The following is a 22,971-nucleotide window of genomic DNA, read 5'->3' on the forward strand; positions in this document are numbered from 1 at the left end:
AGCTTCCAGACTGCCAAGAGACACTGGTACTTACTGGGCATGCTCTGCCAGCTGCAACACAGGCCCCACAGATAAAACTCACTCACAATCTCCCCAGACACTGGCCAGAAATCTACGAGATAAACTGGAGGTCTTGTCTTACTGTATGGGCCTGACGGAGGTCATCTACGGCACATCGAGGTGCCTCTACCAGATTTCCCTAGGTCTCAAATGTGAAGACACGTGGGGGGCGCCGTCTGCTGATCACGGCACGTCTTGTCCAGTTGGTGTCTGTCTTAAGAAGAATGAGCTGGTCTCTCTTCCAGACCCTCATCTCTTCGTTCAAACTAGGGCTGCCAGTTCTCCCTAGCTAACTTATCCTAGTGTTTGCCTACATTATCGGCCTATTGCTACCTATGTTAAGGTCTTAGGTCTACATTATTATTGTCTACAGTTGCCTCAATGATCCTAATATTAGTGTACTACCAGTAAAACTACCTACTCCTTCCCTGAAGGGTAAATCTATAAATTAAATAAGCTTACCAACAATCCCTGCCAACTAGAGAGAATGCTGTTTGTTTGGGAGGGTTTAAGGGCCACCCAGCTCAGCCGTCCCATTATGGCTATGCTGGGACCCCTTTGTACATCGTATCTGTCCTGTGGAACTTTAGGGACCAAATAAATTTCCACATCCTCCTGCCGGCGAAGGTAGGCGCTAAGTCTAAATCAAGTTCACCTTCCGCGAGTCCCCCCACAGCGGACCCTGGACACGAGTGCCGTCCGGCCACTCTCGTCGAGCAGACTCCCGTCTAACTTCAATCATCCAGTTTCCCCTGTGTGGACCTCTGGGCGTGTAAACTTGTTGGTTCCGGTGGTCTTAGCATCCTTTGCTTTAACTTTAACGTCTTTCGTATGTCTGGCCTTGACTGAGCGGCTCCGTACTTTCCCACCCAGTGACCCACATTCCTTGGTAGCCTTTCCTCCCACTGTTACGAGGTTCCCTAGATTTAATGGCAATCTATCTCCCTCTTTACGTACCCTGTAAAAGTGTTTTCCCAAGGCAGCCGAGTGTTCGTCACTACCTACCTGGTTCAGCTTCCCTGGCGGTTCATCGTGTATACTGGTATTCATTATCACTACTCCCCCAGCTATCATGGGGACAGCTTCTCCTCTATCTGGCGTGGCAGGGAATTCAGGTGGAATCCTGCCGCCTATGATGTATCCTACTGGGGATCTGTATAAACCAATTCCTTCCTTAAACGTCCGTCGTGTAGACAGGAAGTCATCTATATGATTGGCTCCCACCAGGATACCTACATTTCTGACTGTGTCAGTGGTAATTCCCTGGTCTGCCAGCTTCACGTCAAGGTCTTTCAATCGCTTAGCTGCTGCAGCAAGACCTCTCACTGTAATTGCCATGGGTAGCGTCTGTACCACCAAGGCTGTAATGTCTCTGCGATGTCCACCTAATTTGACTGTGACATCCACCACATCATAAGATTTGGGTGGGACCTGACTTATAGCCCCTCCCAACATCATACTAACTTTCTTTGTGGCCTTCAACTTTAATTTAGCCGCCAACTTCTTTGTTATCAAGGATACTTGTGCTCCTGGGTCAAAGAATAATCGGGTTGTTTCGGACCTGTGCCCACTCAACCTTTGCCATGACTGTAGGTAGGGCAGCACCTCACTGATTCTCACTCGGATTAGAGACTTCACTCCCACTAATCACGCTGGCTACCATTTCAGGCTCAGACTCACTTTCTATCTCTACCTGAGAGATATCCCTACTAGCTTGGGGTTCCCTTAAATTATTGGGACATAGTGCAGTATGGTGCTTACCTTTGCAACAGACTCGACACTCACTGAACTGGGTGCCACAGTCTCTCGCATAGTGTTCCCCACAACACTTGAAGCAGAGTCTCAACTCCCTTAATCTCTGTTGCCTACTGCTCAGTGTTATATACTCCGAGCAACTCATGCTAGCATGTTCACCTTCACAGAACACGCATATTCTGGCATGAGTGCCTCTGAGGTTCTGCTTAGAGGTTCTTACCTTAGACACTTCTTTACCATAGTACACTCCAACGTTAGTCGTATGAGCTTTAGACTGATCTCTCGAGATCTTTGAGTGACTGTCTGGGTTTTTATGTGGTGATGGTGGTGACTCCTCTCTCACACCTATGCTCAAATGAGAAACGAGATCTCCCAACCCCTCAACAATTTGTTTTATCGTGAACCTATTCGTCCGATATTTTAAGTGTAACTCATGCACTGTAGTGCTAGCCAGTTTCCTCTGAATCACCTGGCTAAGGACCCATTCTGAATCATCCTCATCATGCAAATCTTTGAAACTGTTTGTCAAGCTCATAATTTCAATACGGAACTTCTCTAGGCTTTGACGGTCATGTCGGCAAGCCTCTAGATCCAACAACCGATAAAGTATAGCTACCTTTATCTCCTCAGTGTTGCCAAACGTGTCTTCTAATTGGTCTTTGGCATGTTGGTAATTAGTGTCAGTAATCTGGATGTGCCGGACCAGGTCTAAGGCTTTACCCTTGAGCTGCGACTGCAAGTACTGCAACTTGACGGCATCTGACAAATCGTTCCTGTCATCTATCTGGGCTTTAAACTGATCCCAGAAAGCAATGTACTCAGTTAGGGTTCCGTCAAATGTCGGTAAATTCAACTGGGGCAACCTGGGCAACATATTGACAGGTGTGTGGCTGTTTGGGATACCTGCGGTGTTCAACACCACCCTTGGAATACTAGCCTTTAATGTACTTAACTTATCTTTGTACATATTCATCTCCTGATGACAATCTACATCATCCTTAGTGAATTCGTCCAGAGCCTGCTGAAGACTACCCTGGGATTCATTATCCTCAATAGCCTGTAGCTCATATGCTGAGAATGCTTGTTCATAGGCTTCCCATTTTTCCCCCAAACTCTTCAAGCAGTCTTGCAAATCATCGCAGTCTACGTTACTGCGTTGGCAAGTAGCCTTGCACCTGTTACGCGTTCTGTTCAGATGCCCTTTGTATGCCGCTACTGATATTTTTAATTTTGTTAACACTGAACCAGACTTTCCTGAACCCCCACCTGCCATTGTCGAAGTTTAATGAGGAGTGTGACACTAATTGTACTTTACCCAGTCCACTCCACAGCACGTCACGGTGTTAGGTAAGAATGAGAGTCTCAAGGCTTCTCAACAAGCTTAACAATTCCCTTTGTTATATCGACTCTACTCTGACTTAAAATGTACACTGTTAGCTCTCAAATCCCAATCAAAATGTGTATCGATGTGAAAGCTTAACCTAGCACTTTCCTGTACAATGCCAGCAAATAATTACAGGACTTAACCTAGTCTCAGGTACAATTCACAAATCCCACATTAACATGAATCAATGAAAATCACACAATAAAAAGTGCAGTATACAAATTAAAATCACTTGGTTAACACAAATAAATTCAACAAATCAACTTGTGAAACAGTAAATGAATAATGTATGTAAACAGCTTGGCCTAACTGCCCAGTTTACTCTGTCTAGCATGGATGGTTGGATAAGGTAAATCCTAACCTAGCTAGTGTGCTATAGCTTAAACCTGGCTTTATAACTCCCTTTAAATAATAACTAGGTTAAATCTGTCCTAGCTACTATAACTGTTGTAAATATTGCACAAGCCTATCCTAACTGTGGCTACCTTGCAAATCCACTGTAAGTAATCAACACACAAGTCTCCTGCTCTGGATTACTTGTAATCACTGTAAAAAATTAAATTCACAAACTTCTCTAGTCTACCTGGCCTGCCTGTAAATTACTGCAAATAACAACTTCTGTGTATAGTCAGCTTGGCCTAGCTCTGTGTAACTTTGGGCCTAGGAGTGCTAACTTAACCTAACTTTGTTAAACTGGTTCCTAACTGTGGCCTAGCTATGATAGCTTAACCTAGCTATTCCACATCACGGTTTTTGAAGGACCACTTTTTGTGAAAATTTGTGTGGACTGCCTCCAAGTGAGTCGCCTACCCTGGCAAACTCTGTTGACACTGAGCTCTGAGGTGGGTACCTCAGCCTCACAAGTGGTTTATAGGACAGATTTTCACAAATGATTGATGTTGCAAGAAACTCGCCTGCATGCACGTATAAAGGACTAACTTGGTGTTGCAGCATATATCCTGATCTTCAACTTCCCTAAGCTTAGCCTTAGCCCCTTTGGACTTCCCCTCAGAAACCACGTGCAACCGGGAGCCTTAATTCCTGCAATATTCAATCATTATTAGTGACCTGCCTGCACCTCAGAAATTCCTATATCCAAGAGGGTATGTATCCCCTAGTATAACTATGCAGACACAGACACTAGCTTTCAGACTGCCAAGAGACACTGGTACTTACTGGGCATGCTCTGCCAGCTGCAACACAGGCCCCACAGATAAAACTCACTCACAATCTCCCCAGACACTGGCCAGAAATCTACGAGATAAAGTGGAGGTCTTGTCTTACTGTATGGGCCTGACGGAGGTCATCTACGGTACATTGAGGTGCCTCTACCAGATTTCCCCAGGTCTCAAATGTGAAGACACATGGGGGCGCCGTCTGCTGATCACGGCACGTCTTGTCCAGTTGGTGCCTGTCTTAAGAAGGACGAGCTGGTCTCTCTTCCAGACCCTCGTCTCTTCGTTCAAACTAGGGCTGCCAGTTCTCCCTAGCTAACTTATCCTAGTGTTTGCCTACATTATCGGCCTATTACTACCTATGTTAAGGTCTTAGGTCTACATTATTATTGTCTACAGTTGCCTCAATGATCTTAATATTAGTGTACTACCAGTAAAACTACCTACTCCTTCCCTGAAGGGTAAATCTATAAATTAAATAAGCTTACCAACAATCCCTGCCAACTAGAGAGAATGCTGTTTGTTTGGGAGGGTTTAAGGGCCACCCAGCTCAGCCGTCCCATTACGGCTATGCTGGGACCCCTTTGTACGTCATATCTGTCCTGTGGAACTTTAGGGACCAAATAAATTTCCACATATATATATATATATATATATATATATATATATATATATATATATATATATATATATATATATGCAATAAGATCACAGTAATTAATAGAATTTGGGTAGAATTTAATAATACACTGGACAAATAAATAGCTTGGGGGTGAGTTTTGCAAAGGACCTATCCAAGTTGGCTCGCCGCGCGCGTCACGTGTTTAACCGTTGTGGGATCTGATAGTGAGGTGCTGGCCGACCCCTTATATAGCTTCCTTGGATGCTTCACTTTCATAGTTCCTTGATAATGTGAGTAGTCACGAAAGCGCTTGGAATTTCTCTATTCTTTCAGAGTGGTTGTTTTGCATATATATATATATATATATATATATATATATATATATATATATATATATATATATATATATATATATATATATATATATATATATATATATATATATATATATATATATATATATATATATATATATATATATATATGTCCTTCCTCATGATACATTAACCATTTAAATTTATACTTCATAATTTGTTTGAAGGTACATGCTTGCTCTATTTTAAATAATATAAATGCCCCTAGACCAGGCAGGCCATTTATCCTTTAGGAGCCAGGACTTTTATTTACTTTATGCAGTAAAAATCGTAACAACGGTCATTCAAGCTTTTTAAACGAGCAAAACCAGCGAACTTCTTTAATAACCACAGCACAATCTCTCCCTACAGGACTTTGTCAGACGCTTCTCCTCGATACCGGACATGCTGGAGCTGGATCATCTGTCTGTCTCCGGCGATGTGACCTTCGGGAAGGGAGTCGTCCTCAAGGTAGGGTGAATGGAGTGGGGGATCTACATTTTGGGGGGCTCTGAAGCTTGAACTGTTATGGGGGGGGACCCTTTACAACTCCTTCTCAATACAGTAGACCCAGAATGTTTAAGCAGTGTGGACTATAGTCCAATCTGGGGCCCCTCCAGGATTATTGGCCCCTCCGGGATTGGTAGATCCGGCGCTGGTTGGATGCAGTGTGTTCACACGTTTCCTGTGCGTGTATCAGTGGTGACATGCACAAGTAACCCACACACAGTTAATGGTCCAAGTCGGACCGAAACATTGTCGTAAGTTTCTTTCTCCTCTGTGAAGGTTATTTGTGTATTGTTCCAGTCACGGTATTGTGCCTTTTTATCCGTACTGGTGAAGTATACAGACGAGCATGTGAATAAGACACAATATGCGGGCTTATGTTACTCGTTAGGAAGAAGTTTCGCCCGTTTTTGCAATTCTAATATCTGTGTTTTATTGTGTTTATGGACAGAGGGAGGGGAAGGATTGGGGAACACTTGCTTGAACAAGCTCTTATTGAGACGATGTTTCACTGTGCGTAGAGCATGGACAAGTCCTCCATGAAGTCCTGCACAGAGTGAAACATGTCACTATACAAGCTTGATCTTCTTATGATCTTTTAATTCTTCAATGTTGGTAGCTGATGTGTTCGGGGTTTTCTTTACCAGTAATGCAAAAAGAGCACAGCTGCCTTCTTTTGTCTGTCTTTATCTGTCTCGGTCTGTCTGTCTCTCTTTCTCCCATATTTCCTCCTCCTTCTGGTTCGTCTTTGCTTATAAGATCTTCAACTTCTCTCTTAATTTTCTCATATATATATATATATATATATATATATATATATATATATATATATATATATATATATATATATATATATATATATATATATATATATATATATATATATATATGAGAATATATATATATATATATATATATATATATATATATATATATATATATATATATATATATATATATATATATATGTGTGTGTGTGTGTGTGTGTGTGTGTGTACTCACCTAGTTGAGGTTGCGGGGGTCGAGTCCGAGCTCCTGGCCCCGCCTCTTCACTGATCGCTACTAGTTCACTCTCTCTGAGCCGTGAGCTTTATCATACCTCTGCTTAAAGCTATGTATGGATCCTGCCTCCACTACATCGCTTCCCAAACTATTCCACTTACTGACTACTCTGTGGCTGAAGAAATACTTCCTAACATCCCTGTGATTCATCTGTGTCTTCAACTTCCAACTGTGTCCCCTTGTTACTGTGTCCAATCTCTGGAACATCCTGTCTTTGTCCACCTGGTCAATTCCTCTCAGTATTTTGTATGTCGTTATCATGTCCCCCCTATCTCTCCTGTCCTCCAGTGTCGTCAGGTTGATTTCCCTTAACCTCTTCTCGTAGGACATACCTCTTAGCTCTGGGACTAGTCTTGTTGCAAACCTTTGCACTTTCTCTAGTTTCTTTACGTGCTTGGCTAGGTGTGGGTTCCAAACTGGTGCCACATACTCCAATATGGGCCTAACGTACACGGTGTACAGGGTCCTGAACGATTCCTTATTAAGATGTCGGAATGCTGTTCTGAGGTTTGCTAGGCGCCCATATGCTGCATCAGTTATTTGATTGATGTACGCTTCAGGAGATGTGCCTTGTGTTATACTCACCCCAAGATCTTTTTCCTTGAGTGAGGTTTGTAGTCTCTGGCCCCTAGACTGTACTCCGTCTGCGGTCTTCTTTGCCCTTCCCCAATCTTCATGACTTTGCACTTGGTGGGATTGAACTCCAGGAGCCAATTGCTGGACCAGGTCTGCAGCCTGTCCAGATTCCTTTATAGTTCTGCCTGGTCTTCGATCGAGTGAATTCTTCTCATCAACTTCACGTCATCTGCAAACAGGGACACCTCAGAGTCTATTCCTTCCGTCATGTCGTTCACAAATACCAGAAACAGCACTGGTCCTAGGACTGACCCCTGTGGGACCCCGCTGGTCACAGGTGCCCACTCTGACACCTCGCCACGTACCATGACTCGCTGCTGTTTTCCTGACAAGTATTCCCTGATCCATTGTAGTGCCTTCCCTGTTATCCCTGCTTGGTCCTCCAGTTTTTGCACCAATCTCTTGTGTGGAACTGTGTCAAACGCCTTCTTGCAGTCCAAGAATATGCAATCCACCCACCCCTCTCTCTCTTGTCTTACTGCTGTCACCATGTCATAGAACTCCAGTAGGTTTGTGACACAGGATTTCCCGTCCCTGAAACCATGTTGGCTGCTGTTGATGAGATCATTCCTTTCTAGGTGTTCCACCACTCTTCTCCTGATAATCTTCTCCATGATTTTGCATACTATACATGTCAGTGACACTGGTCTGTAGTTTAATGCTTCATGTCTGTCTCCTTTTTTAAAGATTGGGACTACATTTGCTGTCTTCCATGCCTCAGGCAATCTCCCTGTTTCGATAGATGTATTGAATATTGTTGTTAGGGGTACACATAGCGGCTCTGCTCCCTCTCTCAATACCCATGGGGAGATGTTATCTGGCCCCATTGCCTTTGAGGTATCTAGTTCACTCAAAAGCCTCTTCACTTCTTCCTCGGTTGTGTGCACTGTGTGTGTGTGTGTGTGTTTGTGTGTGTGTGTGTGTGTGTGTGTGTGTGTGTGTGTGTGTGTGTGTGTGTGTGTGTGTGTGTGTGTGTGTGTGTGTGTGTGTACTCACCTATTTGTACTCACCTATTTGTGGTTGCAGGGGTCGAGTCTTAGCTCCTGGCCCCGCCTCTTCACCGGTTGCTACTGGGCCCTCTCTCTTCCCGCTCCATGAGCTTTATCAAACCTCGTCTTAAAACTGTGTATGGTTCCTGCCTCCACTACGTCATTTTCTATGCTATTCCACTGCCTTACAACTCTATGACTGAAGAAATACTTCCTAATATCTCTCTGACTCATTTGTGTCTTCAACTTCCAATTGTGGCCTCTTGTTTCTGTGTCCCCTCCCTGGAACATCCTGTCTTTGTCCAACTTGTCTATTCCACGCAGTATTTTATATGTCGTTATCATGTCTCCCCTGACCCTCCTGTCCTCCAGTGTCGTCAGGTCGATTTCCCTTAATCTTTCTTCATAGGACATTCCCCTTAGCTCTGGAACTAACCTTGTCGCAAACCTTTGTACTTTCTCTAGTTTCTTGACGTGCTTTATCAAGTGTGGGTTACAAACAGGTGCTGCATACTCCAGTATGGGCCTGACATACACGGTGTACAGTGTCTTGAACGATTCCTTACTAAGGTATCGGAATGCTGTTCTCAGGTTTGCCAGGCGCCCATATGCTGTAGCAGTTATCTGATTGATGTGTGCTTCCGGAGACATGCTCGGTGTTATACTCACCCCAAGATCTTTCTCCTTGAGTGAGGTTTGCAGTCTTTGGCCACCTAGCCTATACTCTGTCTGTGGTCTTCTGTGCCCTTCCCCTATCTTCATGACTTTGCATTTGGCAGGATTAAATTCGAGAAGCCATTTGCTGGACCAGGTGTCCAGTCTGTCCAGGTCTCTTTGAAATCCTGCCAGGTCCTCATCAGATTTAATTCTCCTCATTAACTTCACATCATCTGCAAACAGGGACACTTCTGAGTCTAACCCTTCCATCATGTCGTTCACATATACCAAAAATAGCACTGGTCCTAGGACCGACCCCTGTGGGACCCCGCTCGTCACAGGTGCCCACTGTGATACATCATTATGTACCATGACTCGTTGTTGCCTCCCTGTCAGGTATTCTCTGATCCATTGCAGTGCCCTTCCTGTTATATGCGCTTGATGCTCTAGCTTCTGCACTAATCTCTTGTGAGGAACTGTGTCAAAGGCCTTCTTGCAGTCCAAGAAGATGCAATCAACCCACCCCTCTCTCTCGTGTCTTACTTCTGTTATTTTATCATAAAACTCCAGAAGGTTTGTGTCACAGGATTTGCCTTCCATGAATCCGTGCTGGTTGGCATTTATACTCTTGTTCCGTTCCAGGTGCTCCACCACTCTCCTCCTGATAATCTTCTCCATAACTTTGCATACTATTCACGTCAATGACACAGGTCTATAGTTTAGTGCCTCTTTTCTGTCTCCTTTTTTAAAAATGGGAACTACATTTGCCGTCTTCCATACCTCAGGTAGTTGCCCAGTTTCCAGGGACGTGTTGAAGATTGTGGTAAGTGGCACGCACAACATATCTGCTCCCTCTCTAAGGACCCACGGGGAGATGTTGTCTGGTCCCATTGCCTTTGAGGTATCGATGTCCCTTAGCAGTTTCTTCACCTCCTCCTCATCTGTATGTATGTCGTCCAACACTTGTTGGTGTATTCCTTGCTGGTGTCCCCATCTGATCTGTCCCCCCAGAGTCCTTCCTGTCTCTACTGTAAATACTTCCTTAAATCTCGTGTTGAGCTCCTCACATACCTCTTGATCGTTTCTTGTGAGTTCTCCACCTTCTTTCCTCAGCCTTATCACCTGGTCCTTGACTGTTGTCTTCCTCCTAATGTGGCTATACAGTAGTTTCGGGTCAGATTTGACTTTCGATGCTATGTCGTTTTCATACTGTCGCTGGGCCTCCCTCCTTATCTGTGCATACTCGTTTCTGGCTCTTCTACTAATCTCCTTGTTTTCCTGGGTCCTATGCCTCCTGTACCTTTTCCATTCTCTGTTGCACTTAGTTTTTGCCTCCCTACACCTTCGGGTAAACCAAGGACTCGTTTTGGTCTTCCTATAATTTCTGTTTCCCTTGGGAACAAACCTTTCCTCTGCCTCCTTGCACTTTGTTGCCACATAATCCATCATCTCGTTTACTGATTTTCCTACCATTTCTCTGTCCCACTGAACCTCCTGCAGGAAGTTTCTCATACCTGCATAGTCCCCCCTTTTATAGTTTGGCCTGTCCCCTTCAGTTCCTGTTACCTTCTCCACTTGTAACTCTACTATATAATCAAAACTCAGAACCACGTGATCGCTAGCTCCAAGGGGCCTCTCGTAAGTGATGTCCTCAATGTCTGAACTGCTCAGGGTGAACACAAGATCCAGTCTTGCTGGCTCATCCTCCCCTCTCTCTCTGGTTGTGTCCCTGACATGTTGATGCATGAGGTTTTCAAGTACCACATCCATCATCTTGGCTCTCCATGTTTCGGGACCCCCATGTGGCTCCAGGTTTTCCCAGTCGATCTCCCTGTGGTTGAAATCGCCCATTACCAGTAACTTTGCTCTGCTCGAGTGAGCTCTTCTTGCCACCTCAGCCAGTGTGTCCACCATCACCCTGTTGTTTTCTTCGTACTCCTCTCTTGGCCTCCTGCAGTTCTGTGGTGGGTTATACATCACTCCAATGACTACTTTATGTTCTCCGGACTGAATTGTACCTACAATGTAGTCTCTTTCTCCAATCATGTCCATGCCTTCCATTTCCTCAAATCCCCATCGGTGTTTTATGAGCAGTGCAACCCCTCCTCCCCCTCTACTCCTTCTATCTTTCCTCAGGATCTGATATCCCGTTGGGAAGATTGTGTCTGTTATTGTCTCAGCGAGTTTTGTTTCTGTGACTGCTATGATGTCTGGGGATTTTTCACTGATTCTTTCGTTCCACTCCTCATGTTTATTCGTTATTCCATCCGCGTTTGTGTACCAAACTTTCAGTTTCTTTTCTATCATTGTGGCCAAGCAAGAATATTGGGGTTGGGGGAGCGAGAGCCTTGGTGGGGGCTTATATGGGGCTGTGGTGTAGGTGGGGTTTGTGATGATGGGGGTGGGGTCAGAATGCCCATAAGGGACAGCTGTTGGGGTGAGGTTTGTGATATGGGGGTTGGTGGCAGAGAGAACAGTGAGTGGGTTGTAGTATAGGTTGCTCAGTTGCGTTGGGAATGTCGCGGTTGGAGTCTTTTGGTGGGAGATTCTGTGGGGTGTGTTTGCCCTTCCTCCTGTATCTGGGTCCTGCTCATCTTCATCATTGCCTCTCGTTCCTCCTTGCGTCTCTGTACCCTCTCTTTCAGTGTAGTCCTTTCTTCTTGTGTTCTGTCGCAGTCGAGGTATACTCTCTGGTACCCCTGTTTGTCCCTCAGTCTTGCTTTCTCTTGCAGAATCCTGGTTCGAACTGATTCTTCCTTGAAAGTTACCCTGACAGGCCATATCCTTCCACTCGCAAACCACCCAATTCTCTGAAAATTTGTCACCTGGGTCATATCGCCCTCACCTATTGTTTTCATGATGCCTTCAATCATTTTTTTCTCCTCCTGTTTTATTTCTTCAAAGTTGTCCCCCTTGGCTTCTTGGAGCCTGTACACAAAAACTGACCTCGCCCTTTCTTCCTCCCACTGAGTCTCCATCTGCTTCCTCTGAGGCATTTTATTTCCTTCCATTGACATGTTCTTGCCTTCAGTCCCTGTCATATCTGAAACTTCTATTCTCAGTGAACTGTCTTTCATGACCAGCTGTCCCTTGCTACTGCAGTTGGCTGTTAGAATCTCTGCATATAGCATACCTTCATTGTCTTCGGACCTGTCATTTGATCTTAGTGTGCTCCTCGTCTTTTCCCTGGCCCCACGTGGGTCTGATAGGGCCTTCACGTACGGCATGTCTCCGTTGTTGCTTACTGTCCCCTTGTCTGCACCTGACATTGAATTTCCTGATGTCACATCTGAATTGTCATTTGTCTCTCTAATCTGTTTCAGGCTTTGCAGTTTCTCTTCTAAGCACTGTATCCTAGCTTCTGCTGCTAAGACCTGTACTTCCCACTTCCTGCACTCTTCAGCTATCCGCTCCTCCATTTTCTTACCAAGCTCTATCTTCCTTCCCCACTCTTCATCCCTTTTTTGGAGCTCTAACTCCCAGTCTTTCCTCCCTGGTATGTCTACCAGATCTCTGGTTTTCCGTCCTCTAGGGCCACCCATTTTTTTTTTTTTTTTTTTTATTTCCACAGACAGAAGGCTAGAGGAGGGAGAGGGTGAGAGGGTGAGAGAGAAAGGGTAGAAAGAGGGAGAGAGAGGAGAGAGAAAGGGTAGAAAGAGGGAATGAGAGGAGAGAGTATGGGGGTGAGGGATAAGACCAAGGGGGAGAGAGAGAGAAATGTGAGGGAGGAGAGAAAGGGTAGAGAGAGGGAGAAAGAGAGGGAGAGAGAGAGAGAGAGGGAGAAAGGAGGGTGAGGGATTAGATTTTAGATTTTGCCACCGAAGTGGCTAGTTTATTGTGCACCCCATATCCATCCTGTGGACGGTAGCGCGAGAGCATATGGATACACAAAAGGCCTAGGAACTAGGCCCCAAAGGGTTAACAGGAATACATATGGATTTATATCTACATATCTATAGTTCACTTATCTGTTACAAGCAAATTTAGGAAATTTGCTTAGTATATCTGGTATCTTATTTTCATTAATAAGATATCTTGACATGTCACATAGGTTATTATACTGTCTGTCTCTGTATTCCTCAATAAGTGGACAATTAAGCACATAGTGTTCAAGAGAATGACCATATGCCTGATCACATAATTTACATTTAGTTTGATCATCATCTGTGTGTCTCCCAAACTGCCAGAAGTACTTGTAACCAAGCCTAAGCCTGGCCACTACAACATCAGTCAGTCTGTTCACATTGCAAGTTGCTCCATAAACATACTTATCTACGTTCATGTTATCATAGTGGGTTATAGATCTACTCAGGCTTCTAACTGCATTCCTATAACAATCATTTTCATTATTTACTTCTCTCCTAATATTATTCCTAATGCTAGACACAGTTATACCAAAGTTATATTCTACATTCTCCTTCTCGATACTCTTCTTGGCTAACATATCAGGGTGAGGGAAAAGGCTATGAGAGAGAGAAATGCGAGGGAGGGGTAGAAATATAGAAAAAGGGAGATGGAGAGAGAAGCCTATAGAGAGAGAGCAGGGTGAGGGATAGGGTTATGGGAGTGAGAGAAAGAGAGAGAGAGAGAGAGAGAGAGAGAGAGAGAGTAGGGGGAAGGGGAGGGAAAAAGGCTATGAGAGAGAGAAACGCGAGGGAGGGGGAGAGAGAAAGATAGGAGGGAGGAGTGAAGGCAAGAGTGGGGGAGGGGAAAGGTCTGTGGGGGAGGGAAAGGTGTGTGTGTGTGTGTGTGTGTGTGTGTGTGTGTGTACTCACCTAATTGTGGTTGCAGGGGTCGAGACTCAGCTCCTGGCCCCGCCTCTTCACTGATCGTTACTAGGTCCTCTCCCTCTCTGCTTCCTGAGCTTTGTCATACCTCTTCTTAAAACTATGTATGGTTCCTGCCTCCACTACTTCACTTGCTAGGCTATTCCACTTCCTGACGACTCTATGACTGAAGAAATACTTTCTAACGTCCCTGTGACTCCTCTGAGTCTTCAGCTTCCAGTTGTGACCCCTTGTTTCTGTGTCCCCTCTCTGGAACATCCTATCTCTGCCACACCTTGTCTATTCCCCGCAGTATCTTGTATGTCGTTATCATGTCTCCCCTGACCCTTCTGTCCTCCAGTGTCGTCAGTCCGATTTCCCTCAACCTTTCCTCGTACGACATTCCCCTGAGCTCTGGGACTAGCCTTGTTGCAAACCTTTGTACTTTCTCTAACTTCTTGACGTGCTTGACCAGGTGTGGGTTCCAGACTGGTGCTGCATACTCCAGTATGGGTCTAACATACACAGTGTACAGTGTCTTGAACGATTCCATATTAAGGTATCGGAACGCTATTCTCAGGTTTGCCAGGCGCCTGTATGCTGCAGTAGTTTTTGGTTGATGTGTGCCTCCGGTGACGTGCTCGGTGTTATGGTCACCCCAAGGTCTTTCTCCCTGAGTGAGGTCTATAGTCTTTGTCCACCTAGCCTATACTCTGTCTGCGGTCTTCTTTGCCCCTCCCCAATCTTCATGACTTTGCATTTGGCAGGATTGAATTCGAGAAGCCAGTTTCTGGACCACATGTCCAGCCTGTCCAGGTCTCTTTGCAGTCCTGCCTCATCCTCATCCGATTTAATTCTTCTCATCAGCTTCACATCATCTGCGAATAGGAACACTTCAGAGTCTATTCCCTCCATCATGTCGTTCGCATATATAAAAAATAGCACTGGTCCTAGAACTGACCCCTGTGGGACCCCGCTCGTCACAGGCGCCCACTGTGATACCTCTTCACGCACCATGACTCGTTGCTGCCTCCCTGTCAGGTATTCCCTTATCCATTGCAGTGCCCTCCCTGTTATATGCGCCTGATCCTCCAGCTTCTGCACTAATCTCTTGTGGGGAACTGTGTCAAAGGCCTTCCTGCAGTCTAGGAAAATGCAGTCAACCCTCCCCTCTCTCTCGTGTCTTACTTCTGTTACCTTGTCATAAAACTCCAGGAGGTTTGTGACACAGGATTTTCCGTCCATGAACCCATGCTGGTTTTAATTTATAATCTTGTTCCGGTCCAGGTGTTCCACCACTCTCCTCCTGATAATCTTCTCCATGACTTTGCACACAATACATGTCAGAGACACAGGTCTGTAGTTTAGTGCCTCATTTCTGTTTGCTTTCTTAAATATGGGGACTACATTTGCTGTCTTCCATTTCTCAGGTAGTTGCCCAGTTTCAAGGGATGTGTTGAAGATTGTGGTTAGGGGCACGCACAGCATCTCTGCTCCTTCTCTAAGGACCCATGGGGAGATGTTGTCCGGTCCCATCGCCTATGAGGTATCAAGTCTCACTTAGCAGCTTCTGCACCTCCTCCTCGGTTGTTCGTATGTCATCCAACACTTGTTGATATGTTCCCTCTTGATGTTCCCTTCTGTGCTGTCTTCCCACATCCCTTCCTGTCTCTACTGTAAAAACTTCCTTAAATCTCCTGTTTAGCTCCTCACATACCTCCTGATCATTTCTTGTGAGCTCTCCACCTTCTGTCCTCAATCTGATCACCTGGTCTTTGACTGTTGTCTTCCTCCTAATGTGGCTATACAACAGTTTCGGGTCAGTCTTGATTTTCGATGCTATGTCATTTTCATACTGTGACTGGGCCTCCCTCCTTACCTGTGCATACTCGTTCCTGGCTCTGTGACTGATCTCCCTATTTTCATGTGTTCTCTGCCTTCTGTACTTTTTCCATTCTCTATTGCACTTTGTTTTTGCCTCCTTACAACGTCGGGTAAACCAGGGGCTCGTTCTGGTCTTCCCATTGTTTCTGTTGCCCTTGGGAATAAACCTTTCCACTGCCTCCTTGCATTTTGTTGTTACATATTCCATAATTTCATTTACTGGCTTTCCTGCCAGTTCTCTGTCCCACGGAACCTCCTTCAGGAAGTTCCTCATCCCTATGTAGTCCCCTCTTTTATAGTCAGGCTTTTCCCATTCAACTCCTGTTGCTCTCTCCACTTGCAACTCTACTATGTATTCAAAGCACAGAACCACGTGGTCGCTAGCTCCTAGGGGACTCTCATGTGTGATGTCCTCAATGTCTGAACTACCCAGGGTGAACACAAGGTCCAGTCTTGTTGGTTCATCCTCTCCTCTCACTCTCTTAGTGTCCTTAACATGTTGGTGCATGAGGTTTTCCAGCACCACGTGTGTGTGTGTGTGTGTGTGTGTGTGTGTGTGTGTGTGTAAGGATAACAAAAAGATTAGGTGACGAAAGATTGGATGTCAGATTGGAGGGAGAGAGTATGGAGGAGGTGAATGTATTCAGACATTTAGGAGTGGACGTGTCAGCAGATGGCTCTATGAAAGATGAGGTGAATCATAAAACTGATGAGGGTAAAAGGGTGAGTGTTGCACTGAAGGGTCTGTGGAGGCAAAGAACTTTGTCCGTGGAAGTAAAGAGGGGAGTGTATGAGAGTATAGTTATACCAACACTCTTATATGGGTGATGAATGTTGCAATGAGGAGAAGGCTGGAGGCAGTGATGTCATGTCTGAGGGCAATGTGTGGTGTGAATACAATGCAGAGAATTTGTAGTTCTGAAATTAGGAGGTGTTGGATTACCAAAACTATTATCCGGAGGGCTGGGGAGGGGTTGTTGACGTGGTTCGAACATGTAGAGAGATTGGAACGAAATAGAATGCCTTCGAGAGTGTATATATCTATAGTGGAGGGAAGGCGGGGTAGGGGTCGGCCTAGGAAAGGTTGGAGGGAGGGGGTAAAGGAGGTTTTGCGTGCGAGGGGCTTGGACTTCCAGCAAGCGTGCATGAGCGTATTTTATAGGAGTGAATGGAGACAAATGATTTTTAATACTTGACGTGCTGTTGGAGTGTGAGCAAAATAACATGAAGAGATTCAGGTAAACCGGCAGGCAGGACTTGAGTCCTGGAGATGGGAAGTACAGTGTCTGCACTCTGAAGGAGGGGTGTTAATGTTGCAGTTTTATAACTGTAGTGTAAAGCACCCTTCTGGCAAGACAGTGATGGAGTGAATGATTAAAGTTTTTCTTTATCTGACCACCCTGCCTTGGTGGGACTCAGCCGAAGTGTTAATAAATAATATATATATATATATATATATATATATATATATATATATATATATATATGTATATATATATATATATGTTTATATATATATATATATATATATATGAAGATTGAGACACTTATGCAGCATATGGGAATCTTTATTCAGGAAACGTTTCGCCACACAGTGGCTTCATCAGTCCAATACAAAGAGGAAGGCGTAAGGAGAGGAGGAGTATGAGGTAATCAGTCCCTCAACCTGGAGTCGATGTGTTCAGTCCATCAATCTTGTAGAATGTACAGCATAGGGCCGTGGACGTGGCTTATATACTGTAGTGAGGTGAGGCAAAGCAGGCGGAGGCGGGGTCATAGTGGTACCTACTTCGACTAGTGGATGGTACCACTATGACCCCGCCTCCATCTTCTTCACGTCACCTCACTACAGTATATAAGCCACGTCTACGGCCCTATGCTGTACATTCTACAAGATTGATGGACTGAACACATCGACTCCAGGCTGAGGGACTGATTACCTCATACTCCTCCTCTCCTTACGCCTTCCTCTTTGTATTGGACTGATGAAGCCACTGTGTGGCGAAACGTTTCCTGAATAAAGATTACCATATGCTGCATAAGTGTCTCAATCTTCAACTTGTCGGTTTTTCAAACCATTCATCACACACACACACACACACACACACACACACACACACACACACATATATATATATATATATATATATATATATATATATATATATATATATATATATAATATAATATATATATATATATATATATATATATATATATATATATATATATATATATATATATATATTATATATATATATATATAAATTTAGCTAAATAAATACTAGTTTTAGAAAGGTTAGGTGATACCTGGAGAGGGTGTCGGGGGTCAACGCCCCCGCGGCCCGATCTGTGACCAGTCCTCGCGGTGGATCAAGGCCTGATCAACCAGGTTTCTAAGTTAGTTTTGGTCCAAAAATAAAATTAATTATATCATTGTTAGTGGAAAAAAATAGCTATCAATCTATGAAAAAAAAATTGGAAAAAGTTTAATTTTTAAGGGAGTTTGGAAATGTCTCACAATTTCCTAATTATTTTCAAATCCAGCCCCCTATTTTAGCCCCTCTACTCTAGTGTTCATCCATTAATTTCTATCATTTCTATCGGTACTAAACATGTCCTGGTCTGGTATATTACAGGGCACCGTCATCATCATAGCCAATCACGGAGACCGTATTGACATCCCCGCCGGCGCCATCTTGGAAAACAAAATCGTGTCTGGCAACCTTCGCATCCTGGACCACTAATAGACATTGTTGATTTATGATTCCAGTTTGTACCAAATGTGTTCATATATATTTTCTCGAAAAGAGTCTTTAATTTTCATCCTTATTACAAAGTCTTTATTTTATGTTTTTCTGTCGCTGCGCCATCCCAGGAAGGTGTCCCTGTGTCCCTTAAGCCCAGCCTACTCTACCTCAATGCATGCAGAAGGAATGGTACAGAGTGCAGCATGAGTTTCCGTTGCAGTGCTGAAGTCTTGAAGCTGATCAGAAAAGGAACTCGCATGTCATCACATGGAAACTAACTACCCCAATTTCGTCAATAATCTCTGTCTTCCCTTCAAAGCAAATAAAACTTTCGCTAAAGATGTTTCTTCAGTGAAAATGGGCAAAATGGCTCTTACAAAGCCCTAAATCAATTCGAATCTTCCACTAAGATGTAAGAGGTTTGAAAGCCAATCAGAAGAGGTATTGTCTTGTTATTACAAAGGCAAATATAACAGACTAAACCAGCACTTTAGGTTTGAAGCCGTTCAGTAGTTGCATTCTTCAGCTCTCAGCATTAAAGGTTTGAAGGCGAAAGAATTTAGCATTCTTAAATCATTGCGTGAAGAAATATTATTTCAATTTAGTAAAATTGGCAAACTGGCAGCAGCACGACCCTTAATCAACCCAAACATTTTTTTCTAAGATGCGCCAGTTTTCATGGTTTAAATCGATCTGAAGAGGCATTCTCCAGCTATTGCACGGAACCCAATCTGTTTATTAAAACTGACAAATTAAAACTTACACATTCCAAGATCGGTGTGAAGCTTCCTTTCAGAAGAACACACCAGCAATAAAAGTTTGAAGCCAACCACAAGATGCATTACCCAGTTATCGGACACAATCCACCAGTTCCAGGTTTATGATACTAAAGAGACAAATTTCCTCCTACACAGCCTAAATTAAAAGAAAAAAAAAGGCACTATTCGTTTTTACATGATACGTAATCTATTAAAAACTGAAGTTGACTGGAAGAAAATTGGCTACACACATTCCATTAACAACTTCGACCATCTTGTGAGTGTTGTAAGTTTGAAGCCGATCCGAGAGGTGTTTTTAAGTTATACGGAAAATATAATTATAAATGACTTTATAGATTTGACAAAGGGGCAACTGTCCATCCCAGTAGTTCCAGGACCCTTTCCCCTAGGTTTGAAGTCGATTGTTTGATGCATTCTCGAGCTATTAATGAAAACCTTCAAGAAAGGAAAAGTGAGGCAGTAATGCCTCTCTCTCTCTCTCTCTCTCTCTCTCTCTCTCTCTCTCTCTCTCTCTCTCTCTCTCTCTCTCTCTCTCTCTCGTTAGCTCTCATACTGAGTTTCTTTCTCACTGACCGACCTTATTTAGCATTCTGTCTAGCCATAAATATGGTGATCACTTCTGGTAGTATCGATTCCAGACAATCTGCCGTCACCCCGGCGGCGCCTGGCTCGCCCCATCCTCACACAGGACTCACAATCATCTTTATGCTCTACAGAGCCAACAAGCAACAACCTACGTACTTATTATTAATCTTTGACTGGTTATAATTACATCCTTAATTTTTAAAGAGGTGGACTTGTAAGCCATTGGAAGGCCTCGGTCAAATGACCAAAAGCTGCAGCTCTGACACCCGAATCTGCATGACATTGTCTTCCATTGCAGACACTGCAAGGCTCCAGGCGGACATCAACCAAATCTTTCAGTGGGCTGCAGAAAACAATATGAAGTTCAACGATGAGAAATTTCAATTACTCAGATATGGTAAACATGAGGAAATTAAATCTTCATCAGAGTACAAAACAAATTCTGGCCACAAAATAGAGCGAAACACCAACGTCAAAGACCTGGGAGTGATTATGTCGGAGGATCTCACCTTCAAGGACCATAACATTGTATCAATCGCATCTGCTAGAAAAATGACAGGATGGATAATGAGAACCTTCAAAACTAGGGAGGCCAAACCCATGATGACACTCTTCAGGTCACTTGTTCTATCTAGGCTGGAATATTGCTGCACTCTAACAGCACCTTTCAAGGCAGGTGAAATTGCCGACCTAGAAAATGTACAGAGAACTTTCACGGCGCGCATAACGGAGATAAAACACCTCAATTACTGGAAGCGCTTGAGGTTTCTAAACCTGTATTCCCTGGAACGCAGGAGGGAGAGATACATGATTATATACACCTGGAAAATCCTAGAGGGACTAGTACCGAACTTGCACACGAAAATCACTCACTACGAAAGCAAAAGACTTGGCAGACGATGCACCATCCCCCCAATGAAAAGCAGGGGTGTCACTAGCACGTTAAGAGACCATACAATAAGTGTCAGGGGCCCGAGACTGTTCAACTGCCTCCCAGCACACATAAGGGGGATTACCAACAGACCCCTGGCAGTCTTCAAGCTGGCACTGGACAAGCACCTAAAGTCAGTTCCTGATCAGCCGGGCTGTGGCTCGTACGTTGGTTTGCGTGCAGCCAGCAGCAACAGCCTGGTTGATCAGGCGCTGATCCACCAGGAGGCCTGGTCACGGACCGGGCCGCGGGGGCGTTGACCCCCGAAACTCTCTCCAGGTAAACTCCAGGTAATCATATGACTAAAACCCTCGTCAGGAAACACTTGTCCTGTTTCCTGACGAATCTTATCTAACCTAACCTATGTAACACTTAGCGAACCTTGGCTGTATTAACTGCACGAGAAATCCTACTCAAGAGTCAATGTCTAAATCTCAATTAACATTAAAACATTAGGATTAGTTTTGCCCCAATGTTCCACATCCTAGTGGTTTTTCTCTTGTACCTATAAATTACACGTAAACTGCGTTACTTGTACCGAATATATGAAATATAAATTGCATTGTATCTCATAAGCCCAGCTCCAGGTACCTCAGTACATGCGAAAGGAGTGGTACAGTGTGCGGCATAAGTTTCGAATACAGTTATATAACAGAGCTGAGATATGAAGTCTATCACGGAAGGCATTGGACAGTTATTACAAAGAAACAAATACCCGCAGTTTCTTCAGTCAAAAATATGGTAGAAAACCCAGTCAGAACTTTCCGCTTTGATAGTTTGATGACTGTCAGAAGAGGCATTCATGAGTTACTGCATTGAAATCAGTGTTCTTATTTAATAAAGTCGGCAATTTAGAACTTGGCCGATCAGAATACATCAGTATTTGAAGACAGCAGTAGCGCGAAAGTGACGCTCTCAACTTATCACACATACAAAAAACGTACCCCACAGTTCTTTTTTTATAAAAGTGGCACATTGGCATCTACACAGCCCAAAATCAAGGCCATCAACAATTTTTAATTGTTGGAGGCCTTGATCTTGGGCTGGCTCCCTCACCGTCGTGTCAGTGTGTGACTTTGTAAATGGTCCAAATCGGACCGAAACGTCGTCGTAAGCTCCTCTCTGTTCTATGTGCGGGATATTTGTGTATTGTTCCAGTCATGATATTGTGCCTTTTTCTTCTTCAACAATGGTGAAAAAAATTCGAGTCTGGTCACAAGAGACCTGGCAGTGTTACCGCAATCAAACCAAAATCAAAGATGACTTCATCAAGAAAGTTGAAAGCTGATCGGATGAAGCGTTCTCGAGTTACAGATGAAAAACCAAGGACGAAAGGAAAAAAAAATCAAGCATCCGCCTAATGATAGGCCTCCAGGCCTACCCAATTATCATAATAGCTCCAGCAACAAATGGCATGGAGGTCGAACCTCCAGGAACCTCCACTGACTGGTGAGGGTGAAGGGGGGGGAGGGCTCATGATCCAAGGAACTAAATCTATCTTCCCGTCCCTTGATCAAATATGATTTTTTTGCCTCCCATTTCTCCAAGTGCTTCGTGACCCTCCCTTACGGGTTTAACGCTTCCCACGAATGTAATAATAATAATAATAATAATAATAATAATAATAATAATAATAATAATAATAATAATAATAATAATAATAATAATACATAAGAACATAAGAAACAAGGAACACTGCAGCAGGCCTACTGGCCCATGCGAGGCAGGTCCAAGTCACCCACCGGCCCAAGCCTAGTAGTGCATGTCACCCACACCCACTTAAGTATTTTTCTAACCTATTTTTAATACTACACAACGTCGTAGCTTCTATGACGGTACACGGGCGTCTGTTCCACTCATTCACAACTCTATTACCAAATCAATGCTTTCCTATATCCTTCCTGAATCTGAATTTTTCCAACTTGAAACCATTGCTGCGAGTCCTGTCTTGGTTAGATATTTTTAGCACATCATTTACATCCCCTTTATTTATTCCTGTTTTCCACTTATACATCTCAATCATATCTCCCCTAATTCTACACCTTTCTAGAGAGTGCAGATTCAGGGACCTCAGTC

At 44.0% G+C, this 22,971-nt stretch overlaps 1 protein-coding gene across 1 annotated transcript in view; it reads left to right on the top strand.

The window, feature by feature from the left end:
• Positions 1-18,660, top strand: part of LOC128685441 (UTP--glucose-1-phosphate uridylyltransferase-like) — a 58,696-nt gene extending 40,036 nt beyond the window's left edge. Inside the window, exons 11-12 of the mRNA XM_070083009.1 lie at positions 5,722-5,820; positions 18,490-18,660. Of these exons, the coding sequence (XP_069939110.1) occupies positions 5,722-5,820; positions 18,490-18,597 (207 nt within the window). The 3' untranslated portion in view covers positions 18,598-18,660. The remainder of the gene's footprint in view (positions 1-5,721; positions 5,821-18,489) is intronic.
• Positions 18,661-22,971: the final 4,311 nt, after the last annotated feature.

The sequence above is a fragment of the Cherax quadricarinatus genome, chromosome 8, assembly GCF_038502225.1.
Source record: "Cherax quadricarinatus isolate ZL_2023a chromosome 8, ASM3850222v1, whole genome shotgun sequence".
Taxonomy (NCBI): domain Eukaryota; kingdom Metazoa; phylum Arthropoda; class Malacostraca; order Decapoda; family Parastacidae; genus Cherax; species Cherax quadricarinatus.